We start from the raw sequence: 21,715 nt of genomic DNA, 5'->3' as shown, positions 1-21,715 counted from the left end.
CCAAAAAAAAAAAAAAAAAAAAAAAAATCATACCTCACAGATGTGGAATCTCTCAGCCAACAGCATACTACATATTCATCTGCTGAAAAAAAATTACTTCCTACAGGTAAGCAGCTGGGAGTGGGGGAGGGGAGAAGCAATCAAAGCCTGAAAGGATGCAGTGCACACGTCAGAGGAATAAATCTGGAATAAATGTCTAATCGCTCAGGATGACCCGAGGTAATTCCTACTCATTCAAACTTGACTGCATAATAGAGCAGTAGAGTGATTTTCAAATTAGTCGGATCTCTATACCTGCCAGGGTAAAAATATCCATTTAAAAATTTTTAACTTGTAACTAGATTCTTTTTTTTTTTTTTTTAAAGTCTTCTGGGGGAATTCCCTGGCGGTCCAGGGGTTAGGACTCCGAGCTTCCACTGCTGGGGGCCTGGGTTCGATCCTTGGTCAGGGAACTAAGATCCCACAAGCCACGTGGCATGGCAAAAAAAAAAAAAAAAAAAAAAGGAGTCTTTCTGAACTTTTTTCTATATAGAAAATTCTCTATTTCCAACTGAGACCTTCTTCCTAAACTGCAGACTTCTGTATCTAACCGCCCACTCTACATCTCCATGTGGACAAAGTCTAACAGGTATTTAAAATCTAGTACGTGCTGATTATCCCCCCAAATCCGCTCCTCCTTCCACCGTGCCCGTCAGTCAACAGCAACTCCAGCAGCCAAGACAGCCTATCTCTGCTAACCATCCTTGCATCCCCACAATCACTCCATCAGCAAAACCCACTGGCCTTACCTCCAAAAACATACCCAGAACCTGACCAGTTCTCCCCAGCTCCCGCGATAGCCTGGTCCAAGCCACTGAAATTACTAAAATAACCCCTAACTGGACTCCCCTACATTAGAGTCTCAACAGAGCAGCCAGAAGGCTCCTGTCACAAATGAAACCTGAGGTGACTCTTCTGCTGAAAAGTCTGATGGCCTCCCCTCTCCTCTGGTATCAGCGCCCATCATTCGGTTCCACAGGAGAGAGCAAACACAACCCAACACTACCTACCTCTGAAAAACTGTCCAAGTATTTTGACACAAGCAACTAAGAAACAGAGGTAAGATTCTTTTGGTCTGAGATAGTAGTTTAGTCCATCATTTAACTCCCTCCCCTTCCAAGTTCCCAGTGAATCAACCAGAGAAATATAAAAGTAGACGGAAAATCTTCAGGGTGGCAGGACTAGACTATCAGAAAGGCTACCCAAAACGAAACTGAGCCTAGCCAGGGGCAAGCATCCCAAGGTTCAGGTCCAAGTGAGGGTACACATGGACCACCTTGGCTCTGCACATGCGTCCTGAGATGTGGGAAGGGTGCTAGCACAGAGGACGAGCGGTGCAGAAGAAAACACCACCGTGGCTCGAACTGCACAGGGACACATACGTCCCAGCAAGGAATGAAATGCTGCCCCAGATAACTTTAGGATAGAAAGCCGATGTTTCAGAGTAACAGAGACACTCGCCGTCGCACAAAACTTCCTGCTCTGTCATCACAAGCGATAGACTGCTAACCCGGCAAAGGTGAGGTATAATATAAATCAAATTATCCCCTGAGTTTATCTGGGATTGAAAAAATTAAACAGTAATACATATAATTTCTAAAAATAAATGTTATAAATACTACTTTGTAATTAGGAATAAAGCTATTGTTCAAAATTAGTAGCTGAGAGGGCAGACAGCAGAAGCAAGAAGAACTACAATCCTGCAGGCTGTGTAACAAAAACCACATTCACAGAAAGACAGACAAGATGAAAAGGCAGAGGGCTATGTACCAGATGAAGGAACAAGATAAAACCCCAGAAAAACAACTAAATGAAGTGGAGATAGGCAATCTTTCAGAAAAAGAATTCAGAATAATGACAGTGAAGATGATCCAGGACCTCAGAAAAAGAATGGAGGCAAAGATGGAGAAGATGCAAGAAATGTTTAACAAAGACCTAGAAGAATTAAAGAACAAACACCTAGAAGAACAGAGGTGTTCATCTCTGTTCAAACAGAGATGAACAATACAAAAACTGAAATGAAAACTACAGTAGAAGGAATCAATAGCAGAATAACTAAGGCAGAAGAACGGATAAGTGACCTGGAAGACAGAATGGTGGAATTCACTGCCATGGAACAGAATAAAGAGGAAAGAAGGAAAAGAAATGAAGACAGCATAAGAGACCTCTGGGACAACATTAAACAGAACAACATTCGCATTATAAGGGTCTCAGAAGGAGAAGAGAGAGGGAAAGGACCCGAGAAAATATTTGAAGAGATTATAGTCGAAAACTTCTCTAACATGGGAAAGGAAATAGCCACCCAAGTCCAGGAAGTGCAGAGAGTCCCAGGCAGGATAAACCCAAGGAGAAACACGCAGAGACACACAGTAATCAAACTGACAAAAATTAAGGACAAAGAAAAATTATTGAAAGCAACAAGGGAAAAACGACAAATAACATACAAGGAAACTCTCATAAAGTTAACAGCTGATTTCTCAGCAGAAACTCTACGAACCAGAAGGGGGCAGCACGATATATTTAAAGTGATGAATGGGAAGAAACTACAACCAAGATTACTCTACCCAGCAAGGATCTCATCTAGGTTCAATGGAGAAATCAAAAGTTTTACAGATGGGCTTCCCTGGTGGTGCAGTGGTTGGGAGTCCGCCTGCCGATGCAGGGGACGTGGGTTCGTGCCCCGGTCCGGGAGGATCCCGCGTGCCGCGGAGCGGCTGGGCCCGTGGGCCGTGGGCACTGGGTGGGCGCTGGGCCTGCGCGTCCGGAGCCTATGCTCCCCAGCGGGAGAGGCCACAGCAGTGAGAGGCCCGCATACCACACACACACACACACACACACAAGAAAAGTTTTACAGACAAGCAAAAGCTAAGAGGACTCAGCACCACCAAACCAGCTCTACAACAAATGCTAAAGGAACTTCTCTAAGTGGGAAACACAAGAGAAGAAAAGGACCTACAAAAAACAGCTCATTCAACACTATCATAGTAGGGGACTTTAACACCCCACTTTCACCAATGGACAGATCATCCATATAGAAAAGGAAACACAAGCTTTAAATGACACAATAGACCAGACAGATTTAACTGATATTTATAGGACATTCCATCCAGAGACAGCAGATTACACTTTCTTCTCAAGTGTGCATGGAACATACTCCAGGATAGATCACATCTTGGCTCACAAATCAAGCCTCAGTAAATTTAAGAAAATTGACATCATATCAAGCATCTTTTCTGACCACAACGCTATGAGATTAGAAGTCAATTAGAGAAAAAAATGTAAAAAACACAAACACATGGAGGCTAAACAATACGTTACTAAATAACCGAGAGATCACTGAAGAAATCAAAGAGGAAATCAAAAAATACCTAGAGACAAATGACAACGAAAACACGACGATCCAAAACCTATGGGATGCAGCAAAAGCAGTTCTAAGAGGGAAGTTTATAGCAATACAAGCCTAACTCAAGAAACAAGAAATATCTCAAATAAACAATCTAACCTTACACCTAAAAGAACTAAAGAAAGAAGAACAAACAAAACCCGAAGTTAGGAAAAGGAAAGAAATCATAAAGATGAGAGCAGAAATAAATGAAATAGACACAAAGAAAACAATAGCAAAGATCAATAAAACTAAAAGCTGGTTCTTTGAGAAGATAAACAAAATTGATAAACCATTAGCCAGATTCATCAAGAAAAAGAGGGAGAGGACTCAAATCAGCAAAGTTAGAAATGAAAAAGGAGAAGTTACAACAGACACCACAGAAATACAAAGCATCCTAAGAGACTACTACAAGCAACTCTATGCCAATAAAATGGACATCCTGGGAGAAATGGACAAATTCTTAGAAAGGTATAACCTTCCAAGACTGAACCAGAAAGAAATAGAAAATATGAACAGACCAATCACAAGTAATGAAATTGAAACTGATTAAAAATCTTCCAACAAACAAAAGTCCAGGACCAGATGGCTTCACAGGTGAATTCTACCAAACATTTAGAGAAGAGCTAACACCCATCCTTCTCAAACTCTTCCAAAAAATTGCAGAGGAAGGAACACTCCCAAACTCATTCTATGAGGCCACCATCACCCTGATACCAAAACCAGACAAAGATACTACAAAAACAGAAAATTACAGACCAATATCACTGATGAATATAGATGCAAAAATCCTCAACAAAATACTAGCAAACAGAATTCAACAACACATTAACAGGATGATACACCATGATCAAGTGGGATTTATCCCAGGGATGCAAGGATTCTTCAATATATGCAGATCAATCAATGTGATACACCATATTAACAAATTGAAGAAGAAAAACCGTATGATCATCTCAATAGATGCAGAAAAAGCTTTTGACAAAATTCAACACCCATTTATGATGAAAACTCTCCAGAAAGTGGGCATAGAGGGAACCTACCTCAACATAGTAAAGGCCATATAGGACAAACCCACAGCAAACATCATTCTCAATGGTGAAAAGCTGAAAGCATTTCCTCTAAGATCAGGAACAAGACAAGGATGTCTACTCTCACCACTATTATTCAACATAGTTTTGGAAGTCCTAACCTTGGCAATCAGAGAAGAAAAAGAAATAAAAGGAATACAAATTGGAAAAGAATAAGTAAAACTGTCACTGTTTGCAGATACATTGAGAATCCTAAAGATGCCACCAGAAAACTACTAAAGCTAGTCAATGAATTTGGTAAAGCTGCAGGATACAAATTAATGCACAGAAATCTCTTGCATTCCTATACACTAATGATGAAAAATCTGAAAGAGGAATTAAGGAAACACTCCCCTTTACCACTGCAACAAAAAGAATAAAATACCTAGGGATAAATCTACCTAAGGAGACAAAAGACCTGTATGCAGAAAACTGTAAGATACTGATAAAAGAAATTAAAGATGATACAAACAGATGGAGAGATATACCATGTTCTTGGATTGGAAGAATCAATTAAAAAAAAAATTAGTAGCTGAAACTTGTTTAAGATGCTGGTGGGCTCTACCATCTCTGGCTAATGGATCCTGACTCCACTTTCTCTGTGGGAAGTGGGGAGATGCCCTGACTCCTCTGGTGCAACAGAGTTTCCCACATCACCGCCAACGTCCAACCTGCCATTCGGACAGTTGGTTAGCCCTTCCTGGAGCTCTGCAGCCACTGCTCTGTCTCTGCAACACTGGCTGCTGCACCAGCAGGCCCTTCCCTCCCTTCTGATTCCCAGCAGACCCGCCACCGTTCCTCGGCGCCCTCTCTAAGCAAACCTTACAAACAAGGGGACACCTGTGCTCTGCAGCGTGTCGCCCCGCACCCCGTGCCCCTCGCTCACTACGGTCTTAGTCCTGGCCCCTCACCCACCCACCGCAGCTCACCTGACCTCTAGCAGGGTTTTACACAGTTGACTCATGAAACACTCTATACTTTTTTTTGATCAAGAAATACTGCTTCTGATGAGTGTGCCATCACATCTTGTCAGGTGGCATTGTTTTGGAGAAACAATGACCACACATCATGAGAGAACCTGTATCTGGCGACCGGGGTGACCAGGGAAGGGAAGGCGGGGGACTGTGTGAGGGAACCAGAAGAGCGTCAGGAATGCTGAAGATGGCAGCAGCCGTCCACGCCCACACGTGCCACGCATCCTGCAAGCGGTCTCAGGGTGTGGGGCGCACAGGAAGAACAGATGGGAGCTGTGATGGCGGCTGATCAGCTACTTGAAGGAAAAGAGTTTCTAAAGTACTGAACTGCGACTGTGAAAACACATACTGCACTGCATTAAAAACAATCTTTTGAGGTCAAGTACTTTAACCCCAGAAATAAAGTTAACCTGAAACACAATCAGGTCCCAGGTATTTCAGTAAACAACCCTGTACTCTAGTCACCATGCTGTACTTCTCACTTCTCTCCCTTACTCTACCTGTCCCCTCCACAGACAAAAGGACTGGTAAAGGTGGTATATTTAATAGGCTGTCACGGTTCTCATATGTAATTACATTATTATTGTTAACTCTGACATGCACAATTTCAACAGCATGAAAACATAAAACTTCTCATTAATTTTGTTATACTAGAAACTTAAAATGCATTCAAAGTAGAAAATATAACACATTAAATATATATTCAAAATAATAAAAACATGCTCATAACATTCTAATTAATTTAATAGAAATGTCAATTCCTAAAGTACACCTTACATGTTACATATAAGGCTCCTATTATAAAATTTTTCATCTTCATATTTCCACCAACCCTGAAATTGTTTCATACAATAATGAAATATACCTGATTTCTTCCTCTGCGTTTTCCATAGTTCCTTCTTACTAGGGCTTTATAATTCTCATTTTTCTTGGTTAAGTAGTAATATAAAACACAATCAGGAACACTCTATCAAAAAAAAAATTATTTTTGAGGATCCAATGAAATAAAAATTTTTAAAAGTATCAAGTAACACTTTCAAGGAAAATCTCTAGTGTTCTCAAAGTATAAAATGAGGAAAACCACAAATGGCTAGCTTTTTAAGGCAAAAATACATATATATATAGTGTGTACTATCTTGATGGATAATTATAGCTGTCTTAATACAAATTATGTAAAAGATACCAGGAACTATCAGAAACATTCAAGCACTTTCTTCTTTACGAGTAACTAAATTCTCTTTCTTCCTCTATATACGTAAATGTTCAAAATGTCTCACTTTGCTCACAAACCCAACATCCAATCCACTGTGAAAAAATTTCAGGAAAAATCAGGACTCTGAAATTTTAATTAGAAGTTTAATGAGGTTCAAAAAGCATTGTAGCCTATGTTTTTTTACGGAAATACAATACCAGGTCATTTTTGATTAACCATGAAAATTAGTCTGTGTTCTGTGCTTAGAATTGGTCATCATATAATTGTAAATATCACTATACTATTCCCATGAGAATCTTTTCTGTATCAAGTCCTTTGCAAAAATTCTATTTAACTACTTATATTTCTATTTAACTACTTCTGTGTACTAGGCACAAAAGCTTCAAAGCAGCAACCATCACAAACCTACAGACATTCTCAGTGCAAACCATTTCTTACCTTCCTTTCCAAGTAAGATGCAATTAGTCCAAAGTTTTTTGGATGCTGGATAAACCTGAGTAAAAGAAAAAAACACACACACACATTTTAACAACTTAAAAAGAGGGGGAAGCTCTTGGGAATAGAAATATAATGTAGACTAATTTCTAGCGACTCCTAAATGCTAATGTCCTCTTAAAGGGCACAGATTCCTGGGCACCGTCCGCCAGGAACTGACTGGATTGGAATACAGTAGAGCACAGAAATCTGTAACTTTAAAATGCACCCCCCAGTGAATAGGACACCGCCCAGGTTTAGGTACCACTCTTAAAATGACTCCACAACCCTGTTCTTACCTGAGACCTACATTCCCACCCATAAACTTACAGGAAGGTCATATCAAATCTGTCTTTTCTGACTTCCACAGTACCCACTCAAATGCCAAAATGGGGTCAAGTTTTGGGGGAAACAGTTCAATTTACAAGTAAATGCCAATACTTTTCACTAACTTATGTAAGCTTCTTCTTTTTTTTTGCAGTACATGGGCCTCTCACTGTTGTGGCCTCTCCCGCTGTGGAGCACAGGCTCCGGACGCGCAGGCCCAGTGGCCATGGCCCCCGGGGCCAGCCGCTCCGCGGCATGTGGGATCCTCCCGGACCGGGGCACGAACCCGTGTCCCCTGCATCAGCAGGCGGACTCCCAACCACTGCACCACCAGGGAAGCCCTGTAAGCTTCTATTAGAGAGTAATTTAAAATTTAAATTACTTGTCCTTAAAGATCTCCTTCTCATGGTCAGTCCAAACATTCATGAACTGCCTATCTTTATAAATCTTCATAGGGTCCTCCATAAGCCCATTCATGTTAATGAACTTGACCCTTCTCTGTTCTGCATCAAACATCATAGGTGGGATCACAGAGAGCTGTCGCATTTGTTTCTCATTATTCTGGAAAAAAAAAAAGAAAAAAAAATGCAATTTACAGAGAAGAAAACTTAAAAAGGGCCACAGACCAACTGTCTTAATCGACAGTGAAACACCACATATGTACTTTAATGACAACAGCAGTGGTACCATAACATCTAACATACAGTAATTATACATATTATCTAATAAATACTCATTGCATGAATAACAGAGGCAGAGACTACAGGTATTATTTTTTTATAATCCACTACTACAATTTTAGAAGAGTTCTTTCCTTAAAGGAAGCTGATACTTCAAATAATGAATCTTAGACCTAAAGGACACACAGTAATGTCAGGTCACTGAAGTAATGATCTTATGAAGCACTTACTAACATTAATATTGCCTCATTTTAAAAAGTCTTAACATCATTTTAAAGAATAATAAAATAGAAAAATAAGCAGACAGGAACCGAAATCTTAAGGTCATTGATTTTAAATTAACTAAACTTACTTAAGTATTAAACACTTCTTGCTAATCTTACATAATCTTTCCACTGCAAATTTAAGACTATTATCCGTAGGATTTCAACTAAAACTAGGTTACAGTTATACAATTTATTTTTCCCACAGTTTAATTCCGTAAGTTTATAAGCACAAACTTGCATGAGAAAACTTTTACCAAAAAGTATAAGTACTGACCTCAATACAAGGCTAGGTTTTTTTCCTGAAACTCTTCTCCTAGAAGCGGTCATTGCCTTAGAGTAAAGTCCTTACAAAGGTTCTCATTTTATGCGTACTCTCAATCAGTCTGAACACCAAAGTGTGGTTTGGGACAGACACATTAGCTTGAAATCACCTCACCTGATACTAGTTTTGGCTGTTTACAGATGCCCCCCTTACAGAATCAGTCAAAAAGTGAGCAAAGAAATTTCACACAGAGTTAGTCATCACTGCAGAGATTATGGCCACAAATTCTGAAATGTATAGCAATATAATAATTGTCTTCATTACTTAAGAGGACTACGATGTTCAAATAAGCATGACTTTCGGAATTTAGAGATGAGGTTTTTTAAAAGCCATATTATAAAACCAAAACTAGCAAAACTCAATATATGGTTTTTGGACCGACCTTCTGAGACAGTTTGAAAACAGCTACAAAGATTCACAGTTAGGAACAGAAATTTATTCTTATTCAGAACTGATTTATTAATATCAGATCAGATCTCAGCTGGCTAGAGTTCACACTCCGGACATCCCCCCAACCTCAGGTCCACAACCCAACATACAAACACCTGCAAAGTACACGCTCCTTTGTTCTTTTAGGAAACGGCACCAGCAGGTTAGAGGAGGCCACACTTGTCCTGTCTACTCTGCCTTCTACAAATCTCTCCACCAGGCCCTTCCTACACATTTCTACCACTGTCGCCCTGACTCAGGTCCTTATTTTTATCATAACAGCCTCCTCACCTCTTTCCAGGCCTCCCTGCTGCCAAAGCCGTCTTCGTAAAAATGGCAATATGATCATAGGGCGGCCTTGTTTCAAACCTTCGATGGTTGGCCACAAACTTTGGAACAATTCAAACGCCATAAGTGTTCCCTCAGTTATATACAAATAAACCCTTAGTTTATGGGGTATGAGGCTAAAATGCCTGAATAATTAATCAATTAACTTGAATTAAATCAATTAACTGTCTTACCTCCTGTTCAGAGAGCCCATCAATAATTTCAGAAATCTCATGTTCACTCCTAGCAATGGTGGCTGAAAGACCAGCTCCCCTCTGCCCAACTCTAAATATGAGGGAGAAATTTTAGATATATTTAAAGGCCTTTTATAAAGAAGACATATCAGTTAGATTACTTTTACATCGATTTCTTTTCTGAATGGGACTTTTTAATCAACTAGAAGTCAGAGAAGAAACCTAAAATGCTACTGAGAAACTACTTTTAAGTAATATGTTTAAGCCATTTATCTATAAAATTAGTAACAATTTAATGGTAAGATTTCTTTTTAAAGGTTACATGTCTAAGTTCCCATGGCAGAACTGTTTATGGGAAACTTCTGGAAAACTACAGTTACTGGTGTCATTTTCATCTCAAATAGCAATCTTTTGTCTGCCTTCCAGAGAACAGGATAGCAGACTTAGAAAAATACACAAAACATTTTTAAAGGGATGGGAAAAAAACACAATCATCATCCCTGACAGAAACTTAATTGTGATTAACGGGGCTTTCATGAGACAGTGGAGAAGAAAACTAAAGCTTCTACCTTTGCAAAAGTACTTGTTCTCTAAAAGTAAAAAGAAATCAGAAACTACATACCAATAACAAAGAATTTCTCAATTAGCAATCAATTTAAGAGTTTTGATCATGTTGGGAGGTGACGAACTGTGAGACATGCAAGTCTATTCTTACTAACTGTCATTTCCAAAGGAATGAGCGTTTTCAAGAACTGAAGAATTAATATCAAAATATTCACTTAAATTTAGATTCAACAGCATGATTAAATATAAAAAATTAATATTAGATTCACTAAGGCATAAACATTGTTAGCTGATAATGAAGTTTTATATTCAAAATAAAAGTTCTTAGACTCACAGACACAGAGAACAGACTTGTGGTTGCCAAGGGGCAGGGGAGGGATGGATTGGGAGTTTGGGATTAGCAGATGAAAACTATTATATATAGAATGGATAAACAAGGCCCTACTGTAGAGCACAGGGAACTGTATTCAATATCCTGTGATAAACCATAGTGGAAAAGAATATTAAAAAGAATGTATATACATGTATAACTGAATCACTTTGCTATATAGCAGAAATTAACACAACACTGTAAATCAACTATACTTCCATTGAAAAAAAAAGAGGAAAAACATAATAAAATTTCTTTATGAACTTTCTTAATGATTAGATTCAGGTAACAATAAATATTGTGAAGGATCAAAAGTATGATTCAAAGGAAAACAGCATAGCCATTAAACATCAAACCACTTACCGCTGAAACCGTTCTTGCTGTTCTCTTTGTTTTCGAATTTCTGGAAACTGCTTTTCATAATACTCCCTTGTTTTGCTTTCTTTAGCTTTCCTCCGAGGATTATTTTCTATTCTGTCCACTTTTTTCTCCCATGCCTCCATGAGCTGATCATAACGTTGGCAGATTTTTTGCTCCTATTAAATACCCGTAGCAAATTAATAATTAAACTAAACTCTGCGATTCTGACAAACCTAATACTTTAAAGTAAAGGTTACTTCTTAAGGCTAAGTCAGAAGTACATGTGGCCTATGACTCAACTGTGAATGAAAAGCTGTCCTTGATCTGAAAGAAGAGAAAGAAAGGGAGCTGTTTTCTAGGAAAGATCAACACATAGAGCCTATCGTGGCTGGATTTTTTAGTTAATATTAAGACTACACAAATTAACAAACTAAATGATGAGCCACTCTGATAACATTTACATCTTCACTGTCAAAAAAAAATGGAAAATGAGAAATAGAAACACGTAAATAGTTCATAATCCCAAAGGCAAGCGGATTAACATTTTGTTGTTATCCTTCCAATAGGTCAGAGAAAACACTCACACTTAAACCATCCCTCTACTGCTGGACGTTTTGGTTACTTGCAGTTTTTTCTTACTACAAATAATGCCATATAATGAACATTTTTGACAGTCTGGAAAAGGCAGAAATTGGTTGTTCTTTATGATAAAAAGAAATGCAGTAAACTACATGAACTCGAGAGCGAATGCTTTTAGAGGAAAGAATAATGTATGATCTCATTTTTTAAACAGAGAAGAAGAAAAAAAGAACCGTGCACTACAAGCCCCAGACCGTGGGTGTGAGACAACGAAAGGGCCTGCCACACGGTCAGCTCCAGGAAGCGGCCACGAAGGGAAAGCACTGCCTTCCCCATGCCCCGTCTCCTCATAGCCTGTCTACTCCTGGGCCTCCACCTGCGCTCAGCTCTGTGCTGCCCCCTCGGTCTCATCTGGATTCAAGCAACGGCCTCCTTCCTAGATGACTCCCATGCACCCTGAATGGCATAACCAGATGCAACTTCTTAAAACACAGAGCTCAACATTTCACTTCCTCAGCTCAAACACTTAAAAGCTGCCCTCAGGATCTGTGCACAACCCGGCCCTGGCTTCCCTGCACAGCCTCACTCCTCGCCACCCTCCCAGCTCAGTCCAAGCCCAGCCCTCTCCAACCTGCCACACTCCCTCCACTTCCCAGACCTTCCCGTGAGCTGCTCCCACTGCTTGTTAAAGTCTGCAGAGGACTGGTTTTCCTGTGCAACACCCCTCATGATTCATATCTGCGCCAGCTGTCCCCTTACACGCTCTCATGGTCATCTGTACATCCTGTGCCATCGTAAGACCACAACACTGTAATCGCCTGCAGCCTCATCTACCCCCTTACTCCTTAGGCTCCCTAAGGGCTAAAACCACGCGGCTGCCTGCTCCCTTTGTAGAATAATACATGGGACAAAGGAAATAGCCAATAAGTATTTATTAAGCAAATCAATGAACATATAAACTTCATAACTAAATACCCTGTGAAGTATGAAAACAAAGTCCATGCTTCTGTGTTTGTGTCTCCAGATAGCAAATACACCATGATTACAACAAAATGATCAGATAGAAAAAAATACTTTAGCTAATTTCTTATTTATATGTGTATGCTCTTGGCAAAAAAAAAAAAAAAAGATTCAAGACCGGTAATTTAAGAAAGTATCTGAAGGACTAGACTGGCAAATTAGAACATTAGCAGTTATATACCAAATAAAAGCTGTTGACCCTTAAAATTCATTAAACTGTCAGGTCCTTAAATACAAGGTACAAAGTTCATTTCTGATGTGAATCAAAGAACATCATTTATTCACTAAAAAACAATTTAAATGAATTAATAGTCTGTCTAAAATTAGTAGGAACACACTATAAAAATAAGAATACTGGCATTATATTTTCTGTTAACTTAATTTCCATGAAGATTATAACCACAAAATTTTTAGACTGCAAGTCATATAATAAATATGAAAAACGATGTGAATTTGAAAAAGCTGGACTTTAGCTGACCCAGTTTCTAATAAGAAAGAACAGTGATGTCTTATCAGCATGACCATAACTTACCCACATTTGTTTGAGGGTTAAGAGACTAAATGTAGATCATCCTATTTCTCTTTCATTTTTTTAACTACTCACCATTTTCTTTATTTTGGCTAGATGAAAATGTTATACACAGATGACCAAAGAAATTAATTTGATAATGATATTAAATGTGATTTATGACATCAAAATGTTGCTAGAATTAGATTTATATTTACGTCACATCTATAGTTACTGTCTAAATCAGCACCTGTTCTCATGTGTGATCAAGAACCGTTCTCACTACAATGGGAAAGCGAATGCCTGAAGAAGCGCGGACGGGAAAGTGGCACAAATTTCAGTTAACAAGGATAGGACCTCACCCTTTGTTTTCTTGCATGATTTCTTCTTTTAAAAAATAAAATGAGTTTTTTCCTCATCACCTGGTTTCTAGAAGAGAAAAATATGGTTGTATGACATTAAGAAAAAGTACAATTTAATAATGCATTCACTTTTGTTTTTAGAGACACTGAAAAACAAGCGAAGATCACTTAAGAATATATGATGTAATCAAAGTTAACCCTAATTTTTTTCACCCTGCAAAATAAGACTCCTGCAATAATTAGAACTGACTAAAATTCCTCCCATTCTATAGTAAGACTTTAATACAAATAGTTCATTTTTAGTTATTACATTCAACTGTAAGGCAAATATTATTTTCAAGTTCTGATTACACAGTTACTGATTCTCCTTAAGAACCCTCGTGAGATAAACACCTTGGCACAATCTTGGAGGGAGGGGGGTGCGTAAGAGAAGGCGGAGCTTGTAAAGTTATCTCCTCCCTCAGGCATGTGCTGTCCTCCCTCCTGTGAGAGTGCACCAACACAGAGGCAGCTTCTGCTTTACACAGAAACAACACAATACACTCTAAGACGCCATGGAGGCCAACGTGACAGGACAGGAAGACTTCCCTTATAACTTAGTGTAATAGTTTCACTTTTCACATTGGAAGCACTGCAACCTTCAAAAACAATGACATGCAGGCTCAGATATAAATATCTATACCCCACCTACTTCCAGAAAGGATTTCAAGCTGATTATTCAAATATAAATACAAAGCCAAGGCAAGTAGGAGTAATTTTTTGGATTATCTGCCACTCAAGACTAACACTGACACTGGCTCCACTCAAATAAGCATGGACAGTCAGGAGCTGGCTATACGGAAAAGTAGCCAAGAGATGAAGAGAATTATTAAAATGAACGTTTGCTATTTCATACAAAGCAAATGACGGTGATGACAGAAGAGCTACTGAACGATCCATACAGACGCATGCAGCTGAGTGAACGGTATTTCACAAGGTGATGTACAGCAGGAGCGTTACCATATATTCAGTTTGCTCTCATTGTAATTATGTGCTACTCAAAAGCAAATGACAATCAATAACTATAAACTTAAAATGTTTCCTAAGAATTTAAATGAAGAACCCCATCTCAGGACAGTGTGATAAGCACTGTAGTAGGCAATGTAGCTAATATGAAATAAATCAGGGCTGCTCTGCAGCTAATATCAGGGAAAAGACAGAACACAAACATAACGGAAGCTTTGCGGAAAAAAAATCATTAAAAGTAGCCAACTAGATTTTATCTGCTATTCTCCTTTGTAAAAATGTTAAAACAGAGAAACAGTTCCAAAACAAGGTATATTTTATATGAGTTTTGCCTAACCTACTTCTAAGGGTTGTCAAGCCCATAGCAGCATCTCACAGAAAAATTCTAAGTATATGACTTTTCTTATAAACCACTTACTTAACAAAAGTTAAAATTATTCAATTTTCATCATGCATACTACCATGCAAATTATATTCGCCACCAGTTCTGCAAAGCAGTCAACTACTGCACATCCTCTCAGTAAGAAAAGTTTTTAAAAGAAAAAAAGATATATATATATATAAATAGCAATGTGCTCATTAGTAACGGTACTAGTAAATAAGTATAATGTTCTGGTTATACTTAATAAAACATATAAAGTAGAAATATCACATTTTTGTTACAAACTAAGAATAATTCATCTAAAATTCTCTTAAAATATGATAATAAAAAAAAGATACCTATCTAGCTTCCTCTCTTACTTCAATCAGATCAGTAAATTAGGTTTTCTTTTCACTTATTTTCTCATTCCAAAATGTGCATCCATAAAGGCCTGGTGTCTGGGATGAGCAAGGCTAAGCAAACTACAACCTGGAGCAGTCTCCTCACCCACATGAGGTGGCTGAGCGCTTCCAAGGCACCAGGACATGAAATGGCAGAAGGGTCTACAAATACCGTCATTAGCAAGAGTCATGGAAGGGATTTCCCTAGAATAGGATTTTGAATAATGATAAAATGATCCGTGGCACTTCTACTTTGCAATGGCAGATGTGGCTTGGTGGGGGACGGTGTCATCACTAGTCTTAAATGAAAAAGCTTCATTATCTTACTTCATCATGCGCCTTGCAGGTACTCCACTGAAAAAAAGACAAAACAGGAGGCAAAAAATTCAAGCCTCAAGGTAAGCCATTTCAATGTTAAGTATCCACCTTTTTTACTAGCAGATTATAAAACCAGCTAGTTTTATGCAATAATTTATTTCATTTTTTGGCCTCGGAAACTCAAAGCTGTTACCCCAACCCCCAAGAAGCCAGAGGAAGATAACATATAGTAAAACGACAGCAAATTACACAAATCTAAAACACACCTACACTATATTATAACACACCTACACTATATTATAATACTATGTCAGCAGATAACATAAAAATGATCTCTTTATAGAATATACGGTCTTTAACTGAAGAACTCCAAAGATGATCAATACTTACGTCTTGATGTTCTCATGATACACTTTGGTATCTGATGGCTGGTTATAGAGTGGCTATAAAATAAATCAAACATTTATATACAAAATGTTGTACATCATCTATAAAGAGACAAAGACACAATTTCTATCTCAATGGTAGCCGAGGTACAGTACTACTGGGTCTACACAACGGACGCCCTACCAAAACCTCCAGGCTCAGGTTCCCTGAATAACTCTGTCCACCCCATCTCCTAACAACGCCACTGCTCTAGGAAAGTTCATAAATTCACTGTACCCCATAATAAATTCATTCATAGATTTTTTTTAATCTCAAAGGCAAAGGAGGATTTAACACTAATATTACCCTAACAGTATGATTCAAAGAGCTTTCTATTTCTGTTCTTAATTCTTTCTCCTTCTAACCGAGTGATTAAATGCCTGCTCAGGCAAAAACACAATCAGGAAAATGCTTCTGCAAAGGTAACCAAGCTCGTGCACATTATTTCAAGCTTATCACCCTTACTGCCCAGCTACATCACTCTCATCCCAAAGTAAATGACTGTATTCCATTTTATCCCAAGAAAAACTACTGCAAAAAGAGCACTAGACATGAAAAAAGAAATTTCTTACTTACCAGTTCAACTTTTGGGCCAAGACCTTCAAATATTTTATGAGCTTCTTCTGCTTTTTTCTAGATAAAAACATTATTATATTGTATAATTAAAAATTATATTACCTAAATGCAAAATCACTTCCAATTTAATATTTACCTAAATACTAATCTACAGTCAAACTTATCCTTATTTCCAAATATTCTTCTTTCATATGATAGCCTGAAATACTCTCTAATTTTATTTTCATAACTCCCTCACAAAATTCAGTCAGATCTGAACATTTGTATTGAAAGCAAAACCTAAAGAATTGGTAAGTTCTTAAAAACAAACAGATATTAAGATTCCAGGGAGAGGGAACAGAGATTCACTATTAGAAATGAATCCTTCAAACATTTTTAATACTTCAACTCAATGTCTTTATGGTATTTTATGTTTTTAACTTTTCATTAAAGTTGCCAATCTTTACTACGGTAAGCCAAATCGATCTCTTTGAAGAAAAGCTTATAATGAGCATATTTTCCAATTATAAGAAAACCGTAGTAATAACAAGAGAATACAACCAGTTTGAATTACTCAAAGTATTCAGTAATAAATAAATGTTGAATTATATACTTTTACATGCCTTTTTCAGAAGTAAAATCATCTAGACCAAAGTGCTATCTATCTAACAGAAATCTACCTTTACATAGACAAATGAAATATAACAAAATTCAATACTAAAGCTGTTTAAGCTGGAATTTGACATCCAGCAAATGTGTCAGGGGTTCTCAGATCTCTCTCTTGCCCCAGCACATGCTCACTAGTAACAACAAGGGCTCACTGCCCGCTGCAGAGACTCCCATGTCCACGCACTGTGGCTGGGAAACTCTCCAGGGCTTCTGATGCAACACACAAATGGGAATGGAACTAATCAGTATCCCCAAGTGTAGAGAAAGATGTTCCCTTAAAATAAACACTATCCTTTTCATTTATCAATTACAATAGTTCAAATATTTATTTAGCATATATTATGTGAAAAGAACTATGTTTAATTAGCAAAGGAAGCTCAAAGTACTGTAACGCACTTTCCAAACTCCAAGAAACTTAAAATGTTATTGAGATGAGAAATAAACATATCAAAAATGTCATATACAAAACTATAAAAAAAAAGAATGAACTTGCACAGCTAATGCTATTTCTATATATAGTTTTAAGTCGATTTGTCGACCTTGGTATTATTAACATTTGGGCCAGACATTTCTTTGTCATGGGCACTGTAGGCTATTCAGCAGTACCCCTGGCCTCTACCCACTAGATGCCAGCAGCACTCCACCCCTCCCCCAAGTTACAACAATCAAAACAGTCTGCAGTTGAGAACAATGTTCTAATCTCAAAAAGCCAAAATGTAATTATCACAAAATTTATTAGCTTTAAGGTATATGTTAAATAACACACAAACAGCATAATCACAGATGATAAATTTGGAATATCTAGCACCTACAGCTGATTCTCTCTAGATGACCTTCATTCTCCAATGTTTAAACCTGCTTTCTTGAGGCACTCCACGTTACATAGAGTCTATGCCAAGAACAGGCAGGCTAAGTGAGGCTGTAACAGAGAATACTGAGAGACAAGGGGGAAATCGTATCACGACAAATATTTACTGGTAACCTATTACGTAAAGGCACTTACCTCTTCAGGGCTAATTTTAAAGGCTAATATTTAAGGTGTTTGCATATCCCAAGATTTAAGTTTTGCAAAATTTTATTACATATTTGACTTCATGTTGGCTTAACTGCTAAGAACAGATTAACCTATCGTTTGGCAGAAAAAAATTAATTTAAAACCTTCACATTTACATAATATAATTTTATTCTAAGTCTATAGGTAGAAGTAATTAATGCCTCAAACATACGTTGACTATGTTCTATGTGCCAGGCACCTGCGAGACACTAAGGAAACAATGAATAAGATATCCTTCCTGGTGTAGGAAGATAAGGAGTCTTGAAAGGCTTCATAGAGAAAATGATACTTGAGCTGGGTCCTGAAGTCGAATGCACCCAACAGACAAGAAAGGCAAGCCACGGGGATGCCTGACGGCAGGGGAAACATCACGGGGTAAATTACTAACGTCAAGGGAACATTCACACCTGTTCTGGTAGGGTATGGCTAAGAAGGGAGTATTGGGCCACGGGCCAGCCAGGCAGGCAGGCACGTAAGCACTGATGAAAAGGTTGGGCTACTCTGTAGAAAGGCGGAAGTCATCAAAAGGTTTTATTTGGGGCTTCCCTGGTGGCGCAGTGGTTGAGAGTCCGCCTGCCGATGCAGGGGACACGGGTTCGTGCCCCGGTCCGGGAGGATCCCACATGCCGCAGAGCGGCTGGGCCCGTGAGCCATGGCCGCTGAGCCTGCGCGTCCAGAGCCTGTGCTCCACAACGGGAGAGGCCACAGCGGTGAGAGGCCCACGTACCGCAAAAAAAAAAAAGATTTTATTTGAAGAACCACGTCAGGGGGCTCAAATATGAAGGATGGATTAGAAAGAAAAAAATGACTGAAGGAAGGAAACTCAGCATCTATGAGAGGTGAGGGCTCCAATCAAGCAACTGGCAAAGGAGGAAGAGAGAAGCAATTGACCAGACCAATATCCAGGAGGCAGGACTGAGGCTCTTCATTGATTAACCAAGTCTGCAAAGTGGCAAAGAGAGAGAAATCGATAGTTTCCAGGACAATGGCCATGGTGACCAGAGGTTGTTGGCACTAAGTACATTCTCCACTGTCAATCACTTTCCTTCTTCTGGTGCCTCGTTAACTCGCAAATCATTCAATCAAAATATAAACATGTTCCTGAAAGCTTCACTGCACACCCTCTCTTTTCTATAGGTATTACAATGCTGAAATTAGAGCACTTACAAATATTTTTGGAACCTACAACTGGGAAGGGTAACAGCAAATTGAACTGTTAAAAACAGTCCAGGAGAAGAGTCTGTTTGGAGACTAAATGAATCCTAGCCTCAAGTTTAAACGTGATACAAGGCAATTTTTCTCCCAGGAAGCCAATTTTAAAACTAACAGTCAGTTTGAGGTAGTTTTCTGCCTCGCACTAACTTTCTAAATAAAAGATGCCTCATATGAGACAAGGGCCCCTATCTCTTGGGCCACATTTGGCTTAATTGCCAACCAGTATCTGCCACTGTCAAACAAGGAACAAGACGGAGATGTACTCTTGCTGCCCCCCATCGCTCTGTGCCCTCGGTGTCCAAACAGGTAAGGTCATTCATGACAAAAAGCTACAGAGGCAGTGAAGGTCTAACAAAGGCAGCATGGTGAGGAGGAAGACACAGGCAAGGGTCAGTGGTGAGAAAGCGGCCTGCTCCCATCACGCCCCTCGGGGGCTTCTGCTACCATCCGGGGTCTACTGCACAAGCACCACCAAGGCAGATGACTAGCAGCAGGGGATACAAAAAGAACTTATTTTTTGAAAGATGATTTCTATGGTTACTGAGTTAAAAACAATCCTCATTGCAAGTCTAATATTAAGACAGATTTCAAGTTTGGTTCTTCTACTCTTCACAGAATGTGTAACAAACTGAATTGTAAATGCTAAAATGGCAAGAAGAGGTCTAAAAGGAGCTTTCGTTTCTGCTGATGGGCATCAAGGAACATTTACTACACTAGCTAATGAAAAAAATACATATATATAAATTAACACAAACTGAATTCTCTATCAGATCTTGTTCAATAGTTTTCAGTCCTCACATCCTAGTCAGGCAACCGCAGAATTCACTAACACTGGAACTGTTTATTAGGCCTGTAAAAGAAGGCTAATTAAGAAATTCAATCAATTAATAAATATCACTGAATTCAATGTATCTGAAAAGTAACTCATACTAAGAAAGAAGTCAATATATTATTTTATAAGAGCCTTTTCCATTATTATCAGCTCTAATCCCTATTTACTTTACCCCTGAAGTCACAAACTGGCCATGAAGCCTATCAGCCCTCAGAAGTACTTTCTTGTTCTCCAGTGTGTTTTTTTAAAAGCAGGAGATTTCATATAAAATCCATGTACCTTGCTTCTCTTAAACAAGGAAGCACCTGTTGACCTTGGGCCACTTCTCTGCAAGGACCCCAGCGTCACTGCCCTCCAGGCATGCCCTGAGGGGTCCTCATCACTCCTACCGACTGCCCTTCACCCTCACTGGACTCATCTCCACGTAGGTTGTTCTGCCTAATAAATTGGACTGATTTTGAACCCAGTCAAGGAACTAGTAATAATTGTCCATATTTCTGCCTCTCAGCGACTTAAAATTCCTTAAGTATTGTGTACTTGATGACTTTCGGTTATCTATCTACACACACACATACGCCTGAGTCCAAGATCATTCCTATAAAAGTGTATTTAATGACTATCTCACAGCTGCTTTTCTTAAGGTCAATTTCCTTTAGGATCTGGGCTAACCTTGCTACAGGATGCCTGTGTAAGACTCCACTCACTACAAGGCAAATAAACTGAAATGACAATCCCCAACTTCTACCTTATGGTCACCTTAAGGTGACAAGCCAATTCTCTACCATAGTACTTAAAGCATATAATTCTTTCTTGAACTGGGGGCTTCTGGAAGCCCAGTGTTAAGCAGCTCTGTTAAAAGGTTTTCTTCACATTAATGTGAAATCAGTTTCCCTTTAACTGCTAGTTCCTGGGCTGGATTCTGGCCAAAAACGAACTTCAGCGTCACAAAATTATTCATAGAATTGAGGCCTGGCTTTCCTAAATCCGTGGACACTTTTAATTATGAGTATGAAAGAAGAAATTATTTTAACAAACCTAAAAAGGAAAGTTGACCTAAAGGTCAATGGCCTCATACTCTGTAACTAAAATTCAAAGCACACCCCAGCTATCAGTTCTGAAGCAGATAATGCAAGCCATTTCCACGTCCAATGACCATCTCTACTAGAAGAGTGTATTTGGCATTAAATGTTGCTTATAAAGTGAAAAACTACAGAATGGCTGTATTATGTGCTACACACTTGCTTACCACTATTTATATAACAGGAGAGAGATTCAGCTGATAAAATTATACTGTCACAAAATAGTATTATACCATATAAAATGCAAATGAAATATTAAATAATTTAAGACACAACTATCAACTTTTCTTCAAAGTTTAAGAACATTAAAAATTATAACAGAAAGGTTTAATACAATTAA

General features: G+C 38.6%; 1 protein-coding gene across 11 annotated transcripts in view; it reads right to left on the bottom strand.

Moving 5' to 3' along the window:
* The window catches only part of NCOR1 (nuclear receptor corepressor 1), a 141,924-nt gene that overhangs the window by 67,982 nt on the left and 52,227 nt on the right, over positions 1-21,715 (bottom strand). For 7 of the 11 annotated variants that reach the window (XM_024753426.1, XM_024753421.1, XM_024753463.1 and 4 more), the window contains exons 7-15: positions 16,548-16,604; positions 15,936-15,988; positions 15,555-15,581; positions 13,461-13,527; positions 10,995-11,167; positions 9,698-9,788; positions 7,862-8,040; positions 7,117-7,171; positions 6,331-6,432 (exon numbers count right to left, since the gene is read on the bottom strand). In XM_024753426.1, the coding sequence (XP_024609194.1) occupies positions 6,331-6,432; positions 7,117-7,171; positions 7,862-8,040; positions 9,698-9,788; positions 10,995-11,167; positions 13,461-13,527; positions 15,555-15,581; positions 15,936-15,988; positions 16,548-16,604 (804 nt within the window). The remainder of the gene's footprint in view (positions 1-6,330; positions 6,433-7,116; positions 7,172-7,861; positions 8,041-9,697; positions 9,789-10,994; positions 11,168-13,460; positions 13,528-15,554; positions 15,582-15,935; positions 15,989-16,547; positions 16,605-21,715) is intronic. The other 4 variants (XM_024753446.1, XM_024753450.1, XM_024753479.1 and 1 more) reach the window with 1 other exon arrangement.

Source organism: Neophocaena asiaeorientalis, unplaced genomic scaffold (genome assembly GCF_003031525.2).
Source record: "Neophocaena asiaeorientalis asiaeorientalis breed wild unplaced genomic scaffold, Neophocaena_asiaeorientalis_V1.1 scaffold540, whole genome shotgun sequence".
Taxonomy (NCBI): domain Eukaryota; kingdom Metazoa; phylum Chordata; class Mammalia; order Artiodactyla; family Phocoenidae; genus Neophocaena; species Neophocaena asiaeorientalis.
The sequence above is the reverse complement of the archived record's forward strand: the minus strand, read 5'-3'. Positions and strand labels throughout refer to the sequence as shown.